The 21,153-nt window shown below is 34.8% G+C and overlaps 2 protein-coding genes across 2 annotated transcripts; both read left to right on the top strand.

Moving 5' to 3' along the window:
• Positions 1–1,249: 1,249 nt before the first annotated feature.
• zgc:153044 (uncharacterized protein LOC751678 homolog) lies at positions 1,250–8,324 on the top strand. Its single transcript, XM_058777483.1, has 2 exons — positions 1,250–1,356; positions 5,587–8,324. The coding sequence occupies exon 2, from the start codon at positions 5,597–5,599 to the stop codon at positions 6,134–6,136; it is 540 nt and encodes a 179-aa protein (XP_058633466.1). The 5' UTR covers positions 1,250–1,356; positions 5,587–5,596; the 3' UTR covers positions 6,137–8,324.
• A 1,645-nt stretch (positions 8,325–9,969) lies between these two features.
• On the top strand, positions 9,970–20,776 carry tmem116 (transmembrane protein 116). The gene is made up of 11 exons (XM_058774600.1): positions 9,970–10,465; positions 10,807–10,853; positions 10,968–11,031; positions 11,127–11,255; positions 15,258–15,359; positions 15,462–15,511; positions 16,268–16,351; positions 16,586–16,721; positions 18,081–18,225; positions 19,091–19,170; positions 19,262–20,776. Exons 1-11 carry the CDS (start codon positions 10,400–10,402, stop codon positions 19,445–19,447), a joined length of 1,089 nt encoding a protein of 362 aa, XP_058630583.1. The 5' UTR covers positions 9,970–10,399; the 3' UTR covers positions 19,448–20,776.
• The last annotated feature ends 377 nt before the right edge of the window (positions 20,777–21,153 follow it).

Raw genomic sequence — 21,153 nt, 5'->3', positions numbered from 1 at the left:
AAGTCAAATTATTAATTTGACATCATTACAAAGTGAACTTTTAAAAATCACGCCAAGAAATGTAGCTATGAAATTGTCTCAGTACACTTAAGTGGCCTTTTATGCCATTAATTGATATTATCTGCAAGTACAGTGTTTTAAAAAGATACTTTTGAAATTTCACTACAAGTGCACATTCAATGCAGTTACGCACACATCTTCTTTTTTATTTATATTTTTTAAAGGGTACTCTTTCATACAGATAAACAAAATTCAATGACAAAAGTACACACCAACATAGTTCTTTCTTAGAGGATATAAGCATGGATCATTTGAGTTTTCATCTCATGGCCTCTAACTATAGTGTCAGTTTTCTGCAGTCCATGCAAGATAAAAAAAAGTAGACTACTTAAAAGAAAGAGAAAAATGTAAAGACCCTTGTATTACAGTGCCAGTTTTTTGTAATATTTCTTTTCCACCCTCTCTGATGGATGGGGCTTTTAACATCTGGAGAGAACATGGTTTAGCTACAGTTGGTCAGTATACATAGCTAACAATTTTGCATCCTTTACATAACTTCGAGAGAATATGACTTACCCAGCTCCCATTTATTTAGATACTTTCAGATATGGTAACTTTATTCGTAAGCAATTTTCTAACTTTCCCTTTTTGCCAAATAAAAATATACTTGATGATATTTTAGACCTATATACCTCTTTGAAAGGGGTTATTTCTCAAATTTATACTATAATTAACACGAAACAATCCCCCTCAGTGCGCCCACTGAAGGCGCTCTGGGAGGAGGAATTGAATTTGATGCTTGAGGAGAATACCTGGGATCTAATTCTTGCCCGAATACACTCATCATCCATAAATGCTAGACACACTCTCATTCAATTTAAGCTAGTGCACAGAGTCCATTGGTCTAGAACTAAATTAAACTAAATATTCCCTGATTTTGACCCTACCTGCCTTCACTGCGCAACTGAACCAGCTATGTTATTGCATTCTTTCTGGACCTGTCTGGGTCTGATTTCTGGAGGAAAGTCTTTAGATGCTTTTCTGTTATTTTTTCTTTACCATTACACCCCAACCCCTTAACAGCATTGTTTGGCATTCTGCCAGAATCTGTCGATTTAAACACATTACAGGCTGACAGTGTAGCCTTTGCAACTCTACTGGCTAGGCGACTTATTCTTATGAATTGGAAGTCAGCAGCTCCTCCTCCTTTTCGCCAATGAGTTTTTGACTTGTTACTGTTATTTGGCAGTTTCGTTTTTGGCGTTTATAACTCTCAACGCTAGGTGGCGATGTGCTGTTACAGTTTCCAAGCCGCATCGAGTAGAAGAAGACTTCATCAGCTGCAGCCGCGCACAGGTAGGTAATCATATTATTGCTCATATTTTAGCACTTTTTGCAGTTATAGCCTACTAATAAAGATTTTAAGGCAATCCAAGATGTATCTTTTATAATGCAGCGTAAACTATTGATAAATACACTGACTTGAAATGTTTATCAATGCACTGATAAAGAGCGGCGAATCTAGTATAATATTTTACAATCACAAATCTCTGTGTGCTGTATAGACTGCTTTATTATGTTGTACAAACGTCCTTTTAAAAAAAATCCCAACCCATGGCCTAGGTTTTAAAGTCTGGTATCAGTCTGTCTGTCTGGTATCAGTATATAGTGCTGGGTAACTGACATGTGATCTGGATTAAATAATCAGAATCCATAAATTAAGTACTTGTAATTAGATTATATTAGATTTTAAAATACTCCTACACTTACTCAGACTACACTTACTTTTTTATTGATTGTATATTATTCACACAATAGCATTACATTATTTATAATGTATTTATTTGCCATAATTATTCTTTTTCATCTTTTAAATGTACCTTCTGCAACTTTCAGAAAGTCTTCCAGTTTTATTGACATCCACACAAAGACCAGTCACTAGTCAGGTGGCTATAATTACACAGAAAACTGAGAGGCCACACAGCACTGGATTTAAAAAAAAATGTTTAAGACAGCTTTTAATGAACGCATTCATTTTTATTTTAATTATTATTACTGTCTTTGTAAGAATTTTTCAAAAACATTAAAATGCACTAATTCATGTTATTTCTTATTTACATATGGGTCATTCCATGAAATCGGTGCCTTTTCCACTTGGAAAAATTGAAAAATAAAATAAGATTAATCAATATTTTTTAAATATCCATAAAGTGAAGACACCTTAAAATGACAAGAAATTGTATTGTGCCATCTCAGGCTGTTATAATATTTATTATTTTATGACTATTTTTCTACCTCGTGTGTTGATATTTTTGTCAACCCTGTTACTGACACAAGCATCACTAGATACTATAGTTTAATTAGAACTCATATGCCACTGAATGATACAGGCATTAGCTCAATAATATATAGAGGGTGACCTTTAAAGTGTTTGAATTTTACACAGACAATCTTTAAAAACAGGGTCAAACCTAATCAATGTCATCCCTGTTACCCACGTGTCAAAACATGTTACTCTAAAAAGTAACAGGTTTGACGATTTCAAACAAATTTGTTAATTGCTAGCTAATAGTCAAGTTCACAAAAGCACATAATGTACATTTTGAAAGGATTTTACTTGTAGATATTGATTATATTAAATGTAAAAAATAATTGTTTAAATTTACATTTTAAAAAAGATAACAGGATTGACACATTTGCATGTTCTCTAACTCTGGTTAATATTTACATATTTTTAGTAAGTTTTTTATTTTGATTGTTGTTCTACTAAAATTATTTATTTTCATTTTAGATATGATTTAATTAATTATTAGTTAGTCATTAAACTCACAAACTCCCTGCAGTTTCGTCACAAACATTTGACGTAATGTAATGTGTAATGCACTTCATGTTGTTAACAGCAATGATTGGAAAATATTTTCTTTCTCCTTGTAGTTTTATATCAATATTGTTCATGATTATCCTATAAATCAATGTGACAAACAACTTGGGTCAAAAGTAATCAAAAAGTATTCCAATTATATTACCAAATGTGTGTAATGTAATGGATTACATTACTAATTTTGTCATGTAAATTGGAATCATTAATGGATTACAATTTACAAGTAATCTACTCAGCACTGTCCTAATCTACAGTGGGGGGGAAAAAAATTATTTGATCCCCTGCTGATTTTGTACGTTTGCCCACTGACAAAGAAATTATCAGTCTATAATTTTAATGGCAGGTTTATTTTAACAGTGAGAGACAGAATAACAAAAAAAAAAAAATCCAGAAAATCGCATTTCATAAAAGTATTTGATCCCCTATCAATCAGCATGATTTCTGGCTCCCAGGTGTCTTTTATACAGGTAAGGAGCGGAGATTAATCTCAGTTTGTTACCTGTAGAAAAGACACCTGTCCACAGAAGCAATCAATCAATCAGATTCCAAACCCTCCACCATGGTCAAGACCAAAGAGCTGTCCAAGATCGTAGACCTACACAAGGCTGGAATGGGCTACAAGACCATCACCAAGCAGCTTGGTGAGAAGGTGACAACAGCTGGTGCGATTATTCGCAAATGGAAGAAACACAAAATATCTGTCAATCTCCCTCGGACTGGGGCTCCATGCAAGATCTCACCTCGTGGAGTTTCAATGATCATGAGAATGGTGAGGAATCAGCCCAGAACTAGAGGTCTGCAAGGGCTAAACTGAAGCCCGAACCCGGCCAGTACACGAAATTATCTGACCCGTCCCAAGCGGCACGGTTAAATTTAGAGCCCGAACCCGAAATCTTTTTTTTTCCACAACGAATAGACAATTAAAACATTTTTTAAAAAGGATGCTGTATTTCACGATTGCATGAAACGGTCAGTAAGCAAATACATGTAAAGAAACAGATTCATCAAGGCTCTGCCACTTCACAAGGTAAAAGAAAAACACCAGTTATGAAAGTTTATGAACATCAAGTGCAGCGGTCACACAAATTCTGCCGAGTTTTGGAATGGTTGTATAGGACAACACGATAATTCTTCCACCTTATGGTCATTTCCGTCGGTTAAGGCTCGTTAGCATTTGGCCTGCTTTAAATCAGACACAGAGATGTAGTGCAGTAAGATCACGTTTATTTGAATGAATTAATCATTTATTTGAATTAGTGAGTGAGAGACAGAGAGAGAGGGATGAAAGTTGCGTGTGTGAACCTACTTACTTCAAAAACAGCGATTTTACCCCCTCATTGCAGAGAAATAACGTTGCGAGTCAGTACCCTATCAAAGCTATTTTACTAATAAAAGTTTCCTTAAAACTATATGCAGTTGGCTTCGCTGCTTTCATAGACGCACGCACACACACATTATTGCACACAGATAGAGACACAACTCAACTCGTAGTGTTTGGAGGAGGAGGAATGCTGCCTATGACCCCAAGAACACCATCCCCACCGTCAAACATGGAGGTGGAAACATTATGCTTTGGGGGTGTTTTTTCTGCTAAGTGGACGGGACAACTAAGGGGACGGGACAACTGTAATATAATGCATCAAAGGGACGGGGCATTGAAGCCAGCCAGGGCATTGAAAATGGGTCGTGGATGGGTATTCCAGCATGACAATGACCCAAAACACACGGCCAAGGCAACAAAGGAGTGGCTCAAGAAGAAGCACATTAAGGTCCTGGAGTGGACTAGCCGGTCTCCAGACCTTAATCCCATAGAAAATCTGTGGAGGGAGCTGAAGGTTCGAGTTGCCAAACGTCAACCTCGAAACCTTAATGACTTAGAGAGGATCAATTTATACCTTTTTTTGAAATGCGTTTTTCTGGATATTTTTGTTGTTGTTCTGTCTCTCACTGTTCAAATAAACCTACCATTAAAATTATAGACTGATCATTTCTTTGTCAGTGGGCAAATGTACAAAATCAGCAGGGGATCAAATAATTTTTTCCCCCACTGTATATCTATCCATCTGTCTATCTAGTATCAGTATCTACTGTATCTGTATGTCTGTAGTCTCAACTACTTTGAACTACCTGGAAGCTGCCTAACAACCACCCAGAATGCCTTAGCAACACCCTAGCAACAATCTAGAATTCAGTGCCAATTGCCTAACCACTCAGCAACACTCAGTCTGTGTATATCACCGATTGTATGGTCTGTACCTTCAAACAAAAAGCTTTTGAAAGTATTTTAGGGCTGCAAAATAATTAATCGTGATTAACTGCATTCAAAATAAAACTTTATTTTTACATACTATATGTGTGTGTACTGTTTATTTATGTATATATATAAATACACACTCATATATGTATATATTTAAAAAATATTCGTATGTATATTTATACTTGTATAATTTATATAAATATTTTATATATCAATCTAACATGTTTTTCCTTAATATATACATATGTGTGTGTATTTATACATAATAAATATACACAGTACACACACATATAGTAGCCTATGTAAGCATAAACTTTTATTTTGAATGCGATTAATCGTGATTAATCGTTTTACAGCCCTAATAATCGTGTAAGCAACATTAACGTTTGTCAGATTATGCTTTTTAGTTGTGATGTTTGCAATACTGACACTTGCACATTTTCCCCAGTATTCATACCATGTCAGGAAGAGCTGGTGGACTCGGTGGGTTTGCTCAGATAACGGACTGTTTGTACATCGGCAACAGCAAAACAGCAAGCGACTCTTCGGTCATTCGTTCTCTCAACATTACATGTGTTATTAACACGACTCAGGACATAAGCAACACAAACATTCCCACTGTGGGTTACATGCACGTGCCTGTCTCTGATGATCCCGAATCCAGACTCTGTGACTATTTTGACACCGTTGCTGATAAGATACAGCATGTCAGTGATGAAGACGGACGCGTGCTGCTTCACTGTAACGCAGGCGTCAGTCGCTCGGCAACGCTGTGTCTGGCGTATCTGATGAAACATCGCCGCTTGACGCTAGCGGAGGCGCACGCGCTGCTCAAATCACTCAGACCCATAGTGAGACCCAACAGCGGCTTCTGGAGGCAGCTGATCGAGTACGAGCGCAAATTACATGGCAAAAATACAGTCAGTATGATAAACTCGCCTGTCGGACACATTCCAGATCTGTATGAGAGAGAAACAAGAGGCTTGATTCCACTTTAGGAAATGAATTACTAACCAAGATGTCTTTGTGTTTCCTGTCATTTCATTCATATGATTTGGGACATTTTTGTAGTGGATTTATGTATTATATTTTTGTCTGAAATGTATTTTTTTTTATATAATAAAGTTTTTGATGACCTGCAACAAAATGCCACAAGATGGCAGAAGATTTCACATTTAAATCCTGTGGCCTCTAAAAAGATTTTTACACTTAAACTACATTTCAAAATAAAAAAAAATGAAAGATTGCTGAAAATTTGCACACCCCGGCTCAGGCCATCCAATATGTGGATAAGATTTTCACTGGAGAAAGCATTATTATGAATCACGGACTCGTATTTTGGCCAGAAGCAACAGTTTAACGTTAAAACTTATTAATGATGGAATAGTTTCTTACAAACGCAAAGCCTTTGGCTGCACAAGACATTACCTGATGGATTGGAGTCGTGGATTATTGTGATGTTTTTATCAGCTCTTTGGACTCTCATTCTGACGGCACCCATTCACTGCATCACATGCATCCATTGGTGAGCAAGTGATGTACTTGACTTCATACATCCACTAAATATCATCTTGGGAGCAGATTATAAAAATTAATGCAAATATAGCTTAAAAAGTGAGGTTAGTTTTGATCATCTGGTTCTATATTTTTGTTGGCCAATACAATGATATTCAGATATTTTAGTCTGGCTTAAGTGTTCCAATACGTTTTGGGCCAGTGTATTATCAAAGATTGTTGTGGTTTAAACAAGAATGTTTTTATTACTAACAATATCCGTCAACAAAGTTCTCTTGTAAGTCCTGAAAGGCAAATACCTCCAATGAAAAAAAAAAAGTGCTACGTCACTGCGTCAGTGAACATTCAGTTTGGGGAAAAAAACATGGGCATCCTAAATTAACTTCCCATACACTGTGAAGTTGTAAATAAAACAAACATTATTAGAGTATGTTTTACAAGAAAAAAAAAATCAGTCTTTCCATTTAAAAATGTCATGTTTAATTCAGTGTGTTACTTGCTGTTTAATTAACTGTGAGACTTGCTGGCAATTTGTGGGTGAAAATCAAACATTAGTTAATATTTTATACAATTTCTATATATATAATTAATATTTTATATATATATATGTTATTCCTGTATGTATATATATAAAAGTTATTCCTGTGATGTAAGGCTGAATTTTCAGCACCATTACTCCAGTCTTCAGTGTCACATAATCTTTTAAAAATCATTCTAATCTGCTGATACATGCTCTTATGCAGTCAGCTACATACTTTTATCATAATCACAATACACACTTTACCCAAAGGGAAGTGAATACGGAAAGTTTTGAAGTTAGTAAGTATAAATTACTTTGCAATGGAGATCTACATAAATGGGAAAAAAGTTGATTTATAAAACATGTTTGATAGAACATTTATGATCTGATTAAATTATATATCTAGAATGTTTTTGTGTTTGGAATGTGTGTATTACCAGCAGCATTTTTACGGTGGCATGTGTTGAAAACTCGCACACCCTGTATGTGAATATTTGATATGTGGCAATAGTGTGATTGGCATGAAGATTGTTTCCGTGTTTAAGGTTTTTCTTTCTTTCTTTTTTTTTTTTAGTTTATGTGATCATGTGCTCTGGGCATTGTTAAAATATTCCATGTCTGTCCTGGAAATCAGAAAGCCCGGCCGTGAGGCTGTTAGGGGTTTTCCTTGTTCCTGAATCTATGAATATCAAGTCTACACAGTACTTTTCTACTGTCTTGTTTCCTGAGGCAAAACACACACACACACACACACACCCAAATGAAAGTTATTTAGTGAAAGTTATATAACTGTTATCTAATTTGGCTAGAAGATAATATATTATGCCATATTCCTTATCAAATTTAACATTCAAGTACAACTGACCTCACAAAAAAGAGGCCTGTGCATTTAATTTGTGTTTCATAGCAAATCTACCTTAAATATAGCAATAGCTTAAGGCCATCCAATACATTTCATTTTATTTTTCATACTGCTTCTTCCAACTCCCAGATATTACAGTTACGCTTGTAAGCAACACCAGGTCAAGCTGTGTATCGTGACACACTTATTTCAGTGGAAATTAAAAGGGGAAGAGAGAAAAGGGGTTTTTATTTTGCTATTTCATACAAACATATCTGTTTTGGATTCGAAACATCATGATAATGCCCCACAGCTTGAGGCCAAAGCATCTGTAATATCTTTATCCTTAGTATTATTTATTTATTGTTAGATATGCAAATGATATTGTATTTTTGTTAGTAGAAAGAAAATATACTGAATTTCAATAAAATAAATAATAATTAAAAAAAAGAACTGAAATACAAAGACTCGATCTCCACGTTACCTCCAAACACAGGTTTTCTGGATAAACCCTGCGGTCTGGTTGATCCCCATAGTACATTTTGGATCAGTTATCTGGAATGATGCATCAGATCACAAAGATACTAGCTAAAGTGTCCATTATAGGATTAGTTCACCCCAAAATGAAAATTTACTCTCCCAGGCCATCCAAAGTATAGATGAGTTTGTTTGCTCATGGGAAGAGAATTAGAGAATTGTAGCATTACATTACTTGCACTAATGGATCCTCTGCAGTGAATGGGTGCCGTCAAAATCAGAAAACAGTTGTGCTGCTTCATATTTTTGTGGACACGTGACGCATTTTATTTTTCAGGATTCTTTGATTAATAGAAAATTCAAAAGGACAGCATTTATTGAAATCTTTTGTAAATGTCTTAACTGGCACTTTTTAAATGCATAATTTAATGCACGGTTATTGAATAAATGTATTAATTTCTTTACAAAAAACACATGTGAACAGTAGCGTATGCACATGAAATTAAAAATCAAAGACTGAAAGGTGACTATTGTGTTAGAGCAGAGAACCATGTTCACCTTTCACCTCTGTGTCTGTCGTACGATGCTTAATTTTCTGCGTCCTGTTTATATTTTCATACTTCTGTTTTCCAACTGCATGAAAGATCATAGCTACTGTAGATGTGCTCAGATGAAACAAGTTTGTTTATGGGCTTTTTATATGCGTTTTAATGGACAGGACAGTGGACGGAGAGAGGAAGGAGGAATGCCATGACGATCTGGACTCAGATCTCACCTCCACTGAAGCAGCACATTAATAATGAACTATTCCCTCACCTCAAGTGCAGCACAGTTCATGGCTGATATGAAGCGATGACGTAAACTGTATTAGACAGCTCTTATAGGCAGTCCTTGTGCTCATTGTTCTCAGGCATACTGCCATTAATGAAGCAGGACAGTGTTTGATGATGCAGTGCTCTGATGCCGAAGTGACCTGACAGACGAACACATAAACATGAAATGTTATGGACATATTTGAACATCAGTCACGCATGTACTGTAACTCTTCCTTCCAAACTAGACAAGACAGAAAGTGAAGATGATTGAAGTTTGATACATACTGAGCAATTAGAATGGAAACATTCATAGGCTATTTATGGAAACTGGATTCAGATTAAAAACACGTCTGTGTATGCACATAATATTTCACAAATTCAGTCTGTATCACCATGTCAACTTTGTTCTTACTAAACAGTGAGCTACTTTTATTATTTCATGGCAATCACGATTATGATAATTATGTCTCAAAAGTATAATTAAAAAAGGACACTAATAGGTATAAGTAATTTATAGCTGATAAAATAACGCGATAGTTAATGAGACTTTCAGTTTTGACTAAATATTGCCTGTGTTGGAGCACAGCCTAAAAACCTTGATGCATGCTGACTGTCATCACAACGGCAGTTTAAACGACATTGTTACGGATAGTTTGGCATAGTTTCACGCATAATTTGACAAAATGTAAAATATTTCGGTCCAAAACAGGATGTCCTTGCTAATACAGACGGTTCTGTGAGCCAAAACAATGCGCCACTATTTTGTCATGCGTATGGTGAGGCGAGCGGTCGCTTTGAGCGCCGAGTATACATTAAAACATGACGAAAGTGTGACGCAATCGGGACGTAGCCAATTAAAATCGTTTTGTGATAAAGTGGGCGGGGCGTGCAGCTTATTATTTACAGTACTGCAATTCGAAAGCGCAGTTTGTTACTCCAGTGTCTCCTGAATAAGTCATTATTACTATTTTGGAATATTCTGGTAGCAATTAGAAATTTGTTACAACAGTTATTTGCTGTTGTTACATAGGACGGATTTCGAGAGGAATAGGGTTAATGTTAAATTGATTAATATATTTTTACATTTTACAATATGGACATTTTTGGCCAAAATAAGTCACAGATGAACACCACCATTCCGACTGAAAACTGGACATCTGTAAGTAGTTTTACAACATTTTACACAAACCAGAGCATGTCTCATAGTTAAACTATGCTGCAGACGCACACATGGAGATGTTTTCTTTAAATTATCGTTTTAAACTGCAAAATAATCACAATTGTTTAAAATACTTGAGAAATAATTCAAACACGCTGATAATTCTTTAGCATATTAATGAATCACGGACTTTCGTGAAGTATGATATTTCCAGACGCTTCATATCTGGGTCATGTTATCATAAGCTCATAAAAATAGGCTGTTGTCTTATGTTTTATGTTCTACATGCCTAAAATAAACACAGCCAGATTAAATAAACTACTTTTCTTTTCTTTTCTTAGATATACTCTATAGTTCGATGGATTCAAATAACAATGGCCGTCCTAAGGTATCTATTCATTTATTTTACTTTAGTTTTGCAGTCATTTATTAAAGAGACACGTATTAATAAATGTTTATGTCTTGTATACTTATTTATATTTACTAATAATTTGCCTTCCAGCATTTTAGGTGCTGGCTCCATAATCTTATGTGCCTGTTTAAAAGGACTAATAAGAAAACCAGAGGTAAGCCTCCATCTAATTTATATACACTGTGAATTATTAATAATATGTTCAAACAAACATGTCATTTTGACCACTGAAACAAACCTCTGTTTCAGGTGCTGCCGTTATTCTTGTTAAGTGTAACAGACCTGCTGTTAGCTTTGAGTTGGATGTGTGGAGGTCTTCTCTTCACCCAGTCCTGTAAAGCTTACGCCACCTGCTACAACCTCCACATAGTGGAACAGGTACAAAACCGACACAATATCATACAGAAATAATACTTATCACAGGCAGAAGAAGAGTACATTTATGTACATGCCATGTACACGCTTCTACTTCCACAAATAAAGCCACGTGCACAGGAGCAGTCATGTTTGATTGACTAGTGCATGTTCACAACCTTTAAAGGAATAGTTCACCCAAACATGAAAATGCGATCCAAATGTACTCACCCTCAGGCCATCCAAAATGTGGATAAATTTGTTTCTTCATCAGAACAGATTTGGAGAAATGTAGCATTGCATCACTTGCTCACCAATGGATCCTCTGCAGTGAATGGGTGCCGTCGGAATGAGAGTCCAAACAGCTGATAAAAACATCACAATAATCCACAAGTAATCCACACGACTCCAGTCCATCAATTAATGTCTTGAGAAGTGAAAAGCTGCATTTTTATACAAAACAATTGTTAAAATTGTTAAAATTAACTTAAAATTGTCACTTCTAACATTATAACATTGCTTTCTCTAGTAAAAAAAAAAAGTATTCTCGTCTGAATCAGGAGAGAAATATGCACAAACCAAGCATAGTTCCCAAGCCGAAACAGTTCTAAACAAATATTTTAGATATTTAGTATGATGTTAGACGACAACAGGGGATGGACTTTTCACTGGAAGAATTATAATGGACTATGTACAAATATTTTGGCCAGAAGCGGCATTTTAAACTTAATATTGGATTTATTTCTTACAAACATGCAGCTTTTCACTTCACAAGATGTTAATTGATGGACTGGAGTGGTGTGGATTACTTGTGGATTAATGTAATGTTTTTATCAGTTTTATCAGCTGACGGCACCCATTCACTGCAGAGGATCCATTGGTGAGCAAGTGATGCAATGCTACATTTCTCCAAATCTGTTCTAATGATGAAACAAACTCATGTACGGCATGGATGGGGGACTATTCCTTATTCATTTTAAATGCCATCAAAAGAATAATCACACACTTAGATGAACATTCTTTTCAAATGTTTAACAAGTCGTTCATTGTCATCACTTTTATTTTAACAAAAGCATGTTTTTTAATATCCATTAAAAACCATGCCATGTTACCAAAAAGTCATTTGTTTGGACAAGGTCATATCATGATATTCTTTGAAGCACCCTGGAGTATCATATGACTGCCATGACATATGAATATTGTAATTATTCAGTATGATACTGCTATTTGGGATTGCATAAAAATGGAAAGAATATGTGCTAAAAAAGAAAGAAACACAAATGAGGGAGGGACCATTCTAACCCTGTGCTTCCTCCCTGCCAATGCACTGCAGGCCTGAACATTTGTCTCTCATTATTGAGGCCTGCTTGTTTGGCATTTAACTAAAAAAATTCACAGGGAATAAAATCATGTGTACTTGGGCAGTTTCACTTCAAAAACAAGTTGTTCTCAGCTCAGACGCTAAAACCAGTTCGTTCTAAAGCGCAAAACAAACATGGAACTGGGACGAGTCTGAAAAGGAAGTGGAGCAGCAAATTTGATTCATATTCTTTGCCCAGATAAAATTAGTTCTGCCCCACTTTTTAAAGTCTGCACATGTTTGTTTATAACAGTGGATTGTCATGGGTGTGAGTGAACGTCATAGCTCAGTAATGTGTAGAGCCAAAGTTTTTAATTGGTTTGGTTTCTCAAGACTGGTAAGGCATTGCACTCAAAAATCTTCTTTATTAGATTTATTATGAGATTTGCTGTCATGAAACTGACCCAACTTGAAATGTAAAATGCCATCAAATGCCTGTGCTGATTTTGGTTTGTCTGTATCCAACAATTAATATTATACTAAACTGAATAAATTTATTGCAGTAAAAACAGTTTTAATAGTTATACTATTTCATTTAAAATAATTATTAACTAACTTTAATAACCTAAAATTAAACATTTAGCCACTTCAGCATTTTCCCCATTACAAAAAAGTAACATTGCATGAATGTGTGGCACAAAGTAACATCATTTGGACCCTTAAATAATCATTCCTTTTTCTAAATTTTTGCAAATATTGTTGGCTCCATTTGTCAAGCCCAGCTATTTAACACTGTTACTTACGTAAATGTAAGAATCATTTATTAAACAAATAATAGGTTTAGCCCCTATTTAAACCCCTGTTGTCTGTGGGAAAATGCCCAGTTTTTGACTTTTGAAACTGTTCGTCAATCCTCCATGTGGAGAAAACGCACTGAGGTTTGGAAAACCCTGTCTGAGCTCATGTGACACACTCACTGGTGACTCCACCTGAGTTTATTACAAACGTTTATATTTTTAGAACTCTAAAATAATCAAATGAATGATCAAAATGATCTGGTTTTATCTGTTTAGGTTTTCCTCTTCCTCGAGCATTTGTCTCGTCACAGGCAGCCACTGCATTGTGAAATATGGAAAACTAGCCTATATTAACATTGTCTCAATGTAATTTTAATCATGCATTGTAACATAACATTATAGCATTTTGTATGAACTGGTGTTATAGGATTTTTATGGTGCTGGGTTTTTTTTTTTTTTTTGTCATTTTTTAAGCTTATCGGCATCCATTCACTTTTTCATGAGCTTAATGTATTTCACTCACACTGTTAATGCAGTATTGCACTGAATATGATGCAGTGCTCTACTTTAGCCCACTGACGCATTTCACTGTGCATTTTTTACATAGTGCGAATCGTGTACATTTCTGTGACTGTTAAAATCAGGCAATACACACCCTGATCAAATATAACTAACAACTCTTGCAGTCAGCTGAGTTCAAACAAAACAGAAAGGAAAACCATGTTGGCATTTCTAGGAGAAAGATATGTTATCTTATCTTTCAGAAGTTTCTCAATCCTGGAATGTCATTCAGTGCATTTGCATTGCTTTGACATGAATGTCAACAAAGGTGCCAGAAGTCAAAGTCAATTTGCAACCCTGGTCTTGGATTGGTCCTGGATTGAAAAAGAAGTGTGCTTAATTGTATTGAATGTGCACTTGTAGTGTACTTCAAATCTTTAGTTTTAACTGTAGTGAAATTACATTTAAAGTTCATTTTTAAATGTACTAAATTGCAGCTTCATTGCTATAAATATATGAATATATATATATATATAAATACATGACATACAAGTTTCAATAGAAATGACATTAAAATAATATTTGAGTTCATACTATTAATGCTTGTCAGTTACATTCAGCAGTACACTTTTACCATATTTCAAAGGCAATAGAAATAATTATAAAATTATATATAAAGATGTACTTGACTGGGTCAAAAAAGCACTGTAGTTCAGCTAATTGCATTAATATAAATTCAAACTGTAATTAACATGCAAATACATTTCTAAAAACATTTCATTTAGTTCGTTCTTAAGTATATTCTTTTGAAGTACATTACGTCTGTATGAAGTCCTCATCTTATTATGAAAAGTTTGCTGAAGCGTACTTCTTTTTCACACGGGGAAGCCCCGACTGTACTCATTTACATGTCTCTCTCATCTCACACAGCCAGCTGATAACCTGAATCAGGTGTGTTCGATAAGAGAGAGATCAAATATAACACTTAGTACAGGGACCAATTCTTACTATTAACTAGTTGCTTATTAGCATGCCTATTATTAACATATTGGCTGTTTATTAGCACTTATAAAGCACTTGTTCTGCATGACCATATTCTACATCTTTAATCCTACCCAATATTACAAACTTAACAACTACCTTACTAACTACTAAATAAGCAGCAAACTAGGAATTTACTGAGGCAAAAGTTGTAGTTAATGGTTTGTTAATAGTGAGAATTGGACCTTAAAATAAAGTGTGACCAAAGTATGCCGTGTTGTGGGTATCAGGGTCAGGGTTGGAAAGCACTGCAATCACACAAACAAACAGTAATGTGAAAATCGTGGCTTACAGTATTGCGACAGCATGGTTAGAATGTGGATGTGAACTGTTACTAAAATATCTTAAACTTCATTAACTTCTCCATTTGACTTTCACATCCTACAGACGCTTTACATGGCCTCGTTCTTCTATACGCTGCACTATGTTTGGGTGCTCTACACCGGACTACTGGGGAAGTACAAGAGACTCAACGGTTTCCCTGGCGAGGTAATCAATTCACTATTATGAACACATTCATAATGGTAATAAAGCAGCATAAGATATTCTGCATGTAAACACTGGCAATGCTGACTAGCTTGTTTATTTCAGAATCCAGCAAACACAAGAAGCTGCAGATGTCTTGGTCCTGTACTGTCATGGTAAGAACATAAATTATATGAAATATCATTCAAACCGATATTAATTATAGATCTATAAACATGAATTTGTGTAAAGAAATGGTGCTGAAAATGGTGCATTTTACCCCACATTTGCAGTAAAAGCCCTTCAGTCTGGGGCAAAAGGCCTTAGTGTAGATATTGACAAACAAAAATTTACCACCATATCAAATAACCACAGCAGTTTCACTTCTTATTAATTCTTTGTATTTCATAACCTTTTAGCTAAATATTTTTTTATTGAGGATTGTTTATTGAAATGAATTCCGCATTGGAATTTCTATCACTATCTATTTCTATCACTGCAGTTCCCTTTATTGTTTATTATCATTAGCTAAAACTAAAATTATAAAGACAATTCAGAATTCATTACTTGAAACAAATGTTAACTGAAATAAAAATAAAATTTGAATTGCTTATTTGATTTCAGCTATTTGCCATTTCTCTTTTTTTTTTGTTTAGTTTTCACTTTAGAATAACTAATACTAAATAAACTAAAATTAACAACTAAAAATGATATACTGTGTACTTACTGATTTTACTGATTTATTTACATTTTATGCATCCAAAATCCAGAAATAGTACATATGCATGCACATTTGGAATATTATTTACAATAAACCCATTACTTGTAACCTTGCATACTATTTAGGGCAAATAGCATGCAAAATAGTTGAAAATTAGCAGAAATTATAAGCTTTTGGTTGACTGACTATCTGTCATGATCTCTCCATACAGTCTTTTGCCTTTAATGCTCACAGCGCCCGTGTTTGTAGCAGGAAATGTGTTTCAGTGTTACACAAACTTCACCCAGCCCTACAGGTCAGTGGAAATATGTTCACACATGCACATGAAATGATTAATAAACTGTACTTTCTTATTATTTATTACTTGGTCATCGTAATTTCATCAAGGCATCTTATTTGAATAAACGTATTATTATTAAAAGCGTATAGCATTCAGTTCAATAATTGCATCTAACCGTAGTTTAGTTGTTTGAATGCATTCCAGACAGTTGTTCAATATGATGTTAATTCAGATGTGATTGTCTTCCAGATGTTTGCTGATGCATACGGGGGCTGTGTATCTCACCTCAACTGTAAATACAGAAATGACAGCATGTAGTGTCATTCAAGACTACTGCATGACCATTTTCCTTACTACCTTCCTCATCACCTTCATTGGCATCACGGTGAGCCGTCTTTAACATTGAACATATCTTGATCTCATTTTTGAATATCTCTGTAATGTATGATTTAAATGTATACTACGGTTCAGAGGTTTCAACAGTAATATTGTCAAATATTTTTTCTTATGTATCATATTGTAAAATGTAATGTATTCCTGTGAATTTTCAGCATCATTACTCCAGTCTTCAGTGTCACATGATCCTTCAGAAATCATTGTAATATGCTGATTTGCTGCTCAAGAAACATTTCTGATTATTATCAATGTTGAAAACAGTTGTGCTGCTTTATGTTTTTATGGAACTGATACATTTATTCCAGGATTCTTTGATAAACAAAAAGTTCAAAAATGTCTATACTGTCACTTTTGATTAAATTAATGCATCCATGCAAAATAAAAGTTTTTTTTTTTTTTTTTTTTTAAATCTACTGAATCTAACTGAATTTAAACACACTACAAATGTTAAGTTTAGTTTTATTTAATTTGATCATGATTCAATGACAGAAAAAAAGACCGCTACAAAAAGATTTAATATGGTAACATTAGTAAATGCACTAGCTAACATTAAATTGCAATGTACAATACTGTAATTTTAATTTCCACATACTAATGTTTTTGAACATTTCAAGTTGATTAAAGCTTATTTTCAATGAAATCATGTTGTGATGGTAGAACATTAACCTAGATTAATAAATGCTGCAAAACATCGTATCACTATGTTCACAAAACTATGACGCAGCACAAATGTTTTCAACAATGATAATAACCAGAAATATTTCTTGAGCAGCAAATCAGCATATTAGAATGATTTCTGAAGGATCATGTGTCACTGAAGACTGGAGTAATGATGCTAAAATAAGAGGTGAAGCAAAGATCTACAGTAAATGCAGCATCATTTAATAAACACTAAACAAAGAAAATCCAAAAAGGCAGAAATACATTAAAAGCAATGAAAACCAAAACAACACATCACCTATACAATGGGAAGTATACACAACAACCGACAAAGGACTGAAACACGGGAGTATAAATACACAGGGTAACAAGAGGCTAATAAGTAACAGGTGAGACTAATGAATTATCATGGGACAAACAAGGGTGACTATGGAGACAAAGGCAACAGAGGACATGAGAACTAAACACAGGAAGACAGAACACAGGAACAATACTACAAAATAGGATTCAATAAAACACAAGACAGGGGAAAATTTAAAATACATTCACACAGAAAACACATTTTAAATGAAAAAATTCAAAAATCTCACAGACCCCAGACTTTTGAACGGTAGTGTAAGTGAATGTAAGGCTAATGATATATGATTCTCCGGTCATAACCTAGTTGTATTCCTCGTTTTATTTTTAGACTCTCATGTGTAAAACTCGCTCCCTGTACAAGCGTGTCATCACGTCTCAAGGTTTCTTTTGTGACAATCATTGGGAAACTCTGCGTCTCCTGGAACGGCGTATGCTGCTTTATCCCTCAGCCTTCTTCTTCTGCTGGGGACCAGGTGAGCACACATTATTATGTGTGTATATATTATTATGTATATATAAATACACACACATGCATGTATATATTTAAGAAAAATATGTTATATTTGTATTAGTGCTGTCAAATGATTAATCACGATTAATCGCATCCAAAATAAAAGTTTTTATTTACATAATATATCTGTGTGTACTGTGTATATTTATTATTTATATATAAAGACACACACATACAGTATATAGTTTGAAAAAATAAAATCGCACCCAGGATGCGATTTTATCGTGATTAATCGTTTTACAGCACTAATTTGTATATTAAATAAATTTATATATACATAAAAATACACAGTACACACACATATTACATAAACAAAAACTAATCACAATTAATCGTTTGACAGCACTATTAAATACATAACCAAATCTATATATAAATTCTCAATAAATCAAATTTAAAAAAATAAATAAATCTCATACATTCTAATTAATTAATTATTGCTTGTTACAGAGCTGGCCATATTATAACCATATTCATACTTTATGACTGAATACATTTGTTTTCACAATGAATAGGTTAGCAATTTGAATAAATGCATCCTGAAAATATGATTATTTAAAAAAAAAAATCAAATAGATGCAAATAATTTATAATAAACTTTGCCAGGAACTTACTTCTTTCATTTATGCATGATGGACAAATATGCATCACATTAATTTACTTAGTTTATGTTACAGCCGTGTAATGCAAATAGATGGAAATTTTCATATAATTCAAATTTAGGCCTAACTCTTTTTTTTTTTTTTGGAGTGAAATAAATCCACAGCTAAACACTCTATTTTCCGTGCTTTCCCTTTATGTTTTTTATGATCTCTTGTTTATTTCAGCAATATTTCTGGCCGCTATGATGTTGGTGAAGCCGGACATAATAGAGGGAAGGATGGGAGTCATTCTCTACATCCTACAGGTTCGCCAAAACACATCAAACTCCTAAAAAACAATGGCTTTAACCATACTAAGTTGCGAATGTAAAACGTTCCTGTTCTTTTTCTCGACAGGCCTTCACCTCTGCTTCTCAGGGTCTGTTAAACTGCCTGGTTTATGGCTGGACGCAGCAGCACTTTCGCTCTCTCAGCGGCAGCAACACCGTACAGGACGCCAACACCCAGACTCCCCTGCTGCGCTCCCAGAAACGAAACTACGCTGCTTTGCGATCTGCTGCATCACTCACCAATTTTGTCTGACAGAAAGACACGCAAGAGTCTCTGTAGTGCATTGCGAAGATGCTTTAAACCAAAGTGACTGAATCGAACCCATGACTTGGCTGTTGCGAGCGTCGTGCTCTACACATCGAGCTACCAGAGCCAATACAGCACACACTGCAGTGTCAGAAAAACTGAAGACTGAAACAAGCAAAATATCTGTGCTCTGTCATGCGTGAAGCCAACAGATGCGTTTGGTCTTGATGAAAGCAAACAAAGCAGAAGCCGTTTGTTTTGCTGTGGTATTACCAACACCAGATGAGAAGCTCTACTGAAAAGGGAGCTGAACGTTTCTTCTTCTACCTTGGTTTTGTTTTGAGATTTCAGATGCTGCACCTGCTGCTAGTTTCATCGTTCACCGTTTCATCATCCAGCTTCTATAATACTTGCTTTTGCAATGACACGATCGAGACTTTCAGATCGAGACGCACTGCTGAGCTGTCAAAAAGGGAAAGACCTAGGGGGATTACAGCCAGAGGGAAATAGCTCTGAAACAGGATCTGAGAGGACAATGCTGCTGCTTTCCATCCACAAAAAATGCGCTGAACCCACCCACACATAGTGGGTATCAATTACTGCTAAAGGAGCATGAAATAAATCATTTCCTCTTAATAAACAATACAGCTGTGAGCAGACTTCTCAGTGGATATTATTATTGAAGAATACAGCTGATGAGAAATATAAGTTGCAGGAAAAGTACCTTGTCAAGATAGTAGCAATAAAATAAGCATTTTTCTTTACAGTCACGGAAAACCTGGAGATGTAAGGGAAATATTTAGATTTTTAGGCTTGGTTCTTGGTTTTGTCATCAGTTACCCACCCTTGTGTCATTTCAAACCCATAAAACTTTTCTTTATCGTTGAAACACAAAGATAATGAAACTTGACTGATTTCTGTCCTTCCATCATCAGAGTAATCCAGTAATCCAAGCTTTCATAAGAGAAACAGTTACCAGAACAAACCTCATATGAATTACTTTTATGATGTCTCTATGAATTTGAGTCATCAAAGTTTCGTTTGTGTGACCTTTCGTTGGAAGGACAGAAATCTCTTAGGTTTCATTAAAAAATATTTTCATTGATGTTTCAATGAACAAAAGTAGAGTGACATGAGTAACTGATGACAGAGTTTTCATATTTAGGCAAACCCTTTAAAATATCTGTGGGAATTTCTGTAGTTGGTAACATTTTCTAGTTATGCTTTGTAAAATATGTTTTTGAATATTGGAGTGCAATCCCTGTTACATTTTAAAACTCCTTGTTTTGTTATTACAAACAGTTGGAAAAGTCATAAATGACATGTTGCACCGTTTTCCCCTTTTACTTTGACTTACATTTGTCCCATGACACAATGACTTAAAGCATTACTTTCATTTCCGAGCATTTTGTTGCATTTCATGTTGTGCGTGTACATAGTTTTTACACATTAAAAGTTGTTGAAAATGTATGAAACATTTTATTAAAAATTCATTAGGTGTTGATATTTTGGGGTGGTTGATTTCAAACAGGGTTCTGTTTGCAGATTAGCTTTTTTCGGAAAAAATTCAATGAAAAATGTGACACATTGAGACTACAGAAATTTCTTGATTACAGATTGCTTATAACTGACCCTTGTGGAAATCAGGAAGAGACACTTGTAAAAAAAAAAAGAAATCTTATTTCTCCTTCAATTTTCTGCAAAATACTGCC

This window comes from Onychostoma macrolepis, chromosome 05 (genome assembly GCF_012432095.1).
Source record: "Onychostoma macrolepis isolate SWU-2019 chromosome 05, ASM1243209v1, whole genome shotgun sequence".
In the NCBI taxonomy this organism is placed as follows: domain Eukaryota; kingdom Metazoa; phylum Chordata; class Actinopteri; order Cypriniformes; family Cyprinidae; genus Onychostoma; species Onychostoma macrolepis.
Note: the sequence above shows the minus strand (reverse complement) of the source record. Positions and strands in the feature narration are given on the sequence as shown.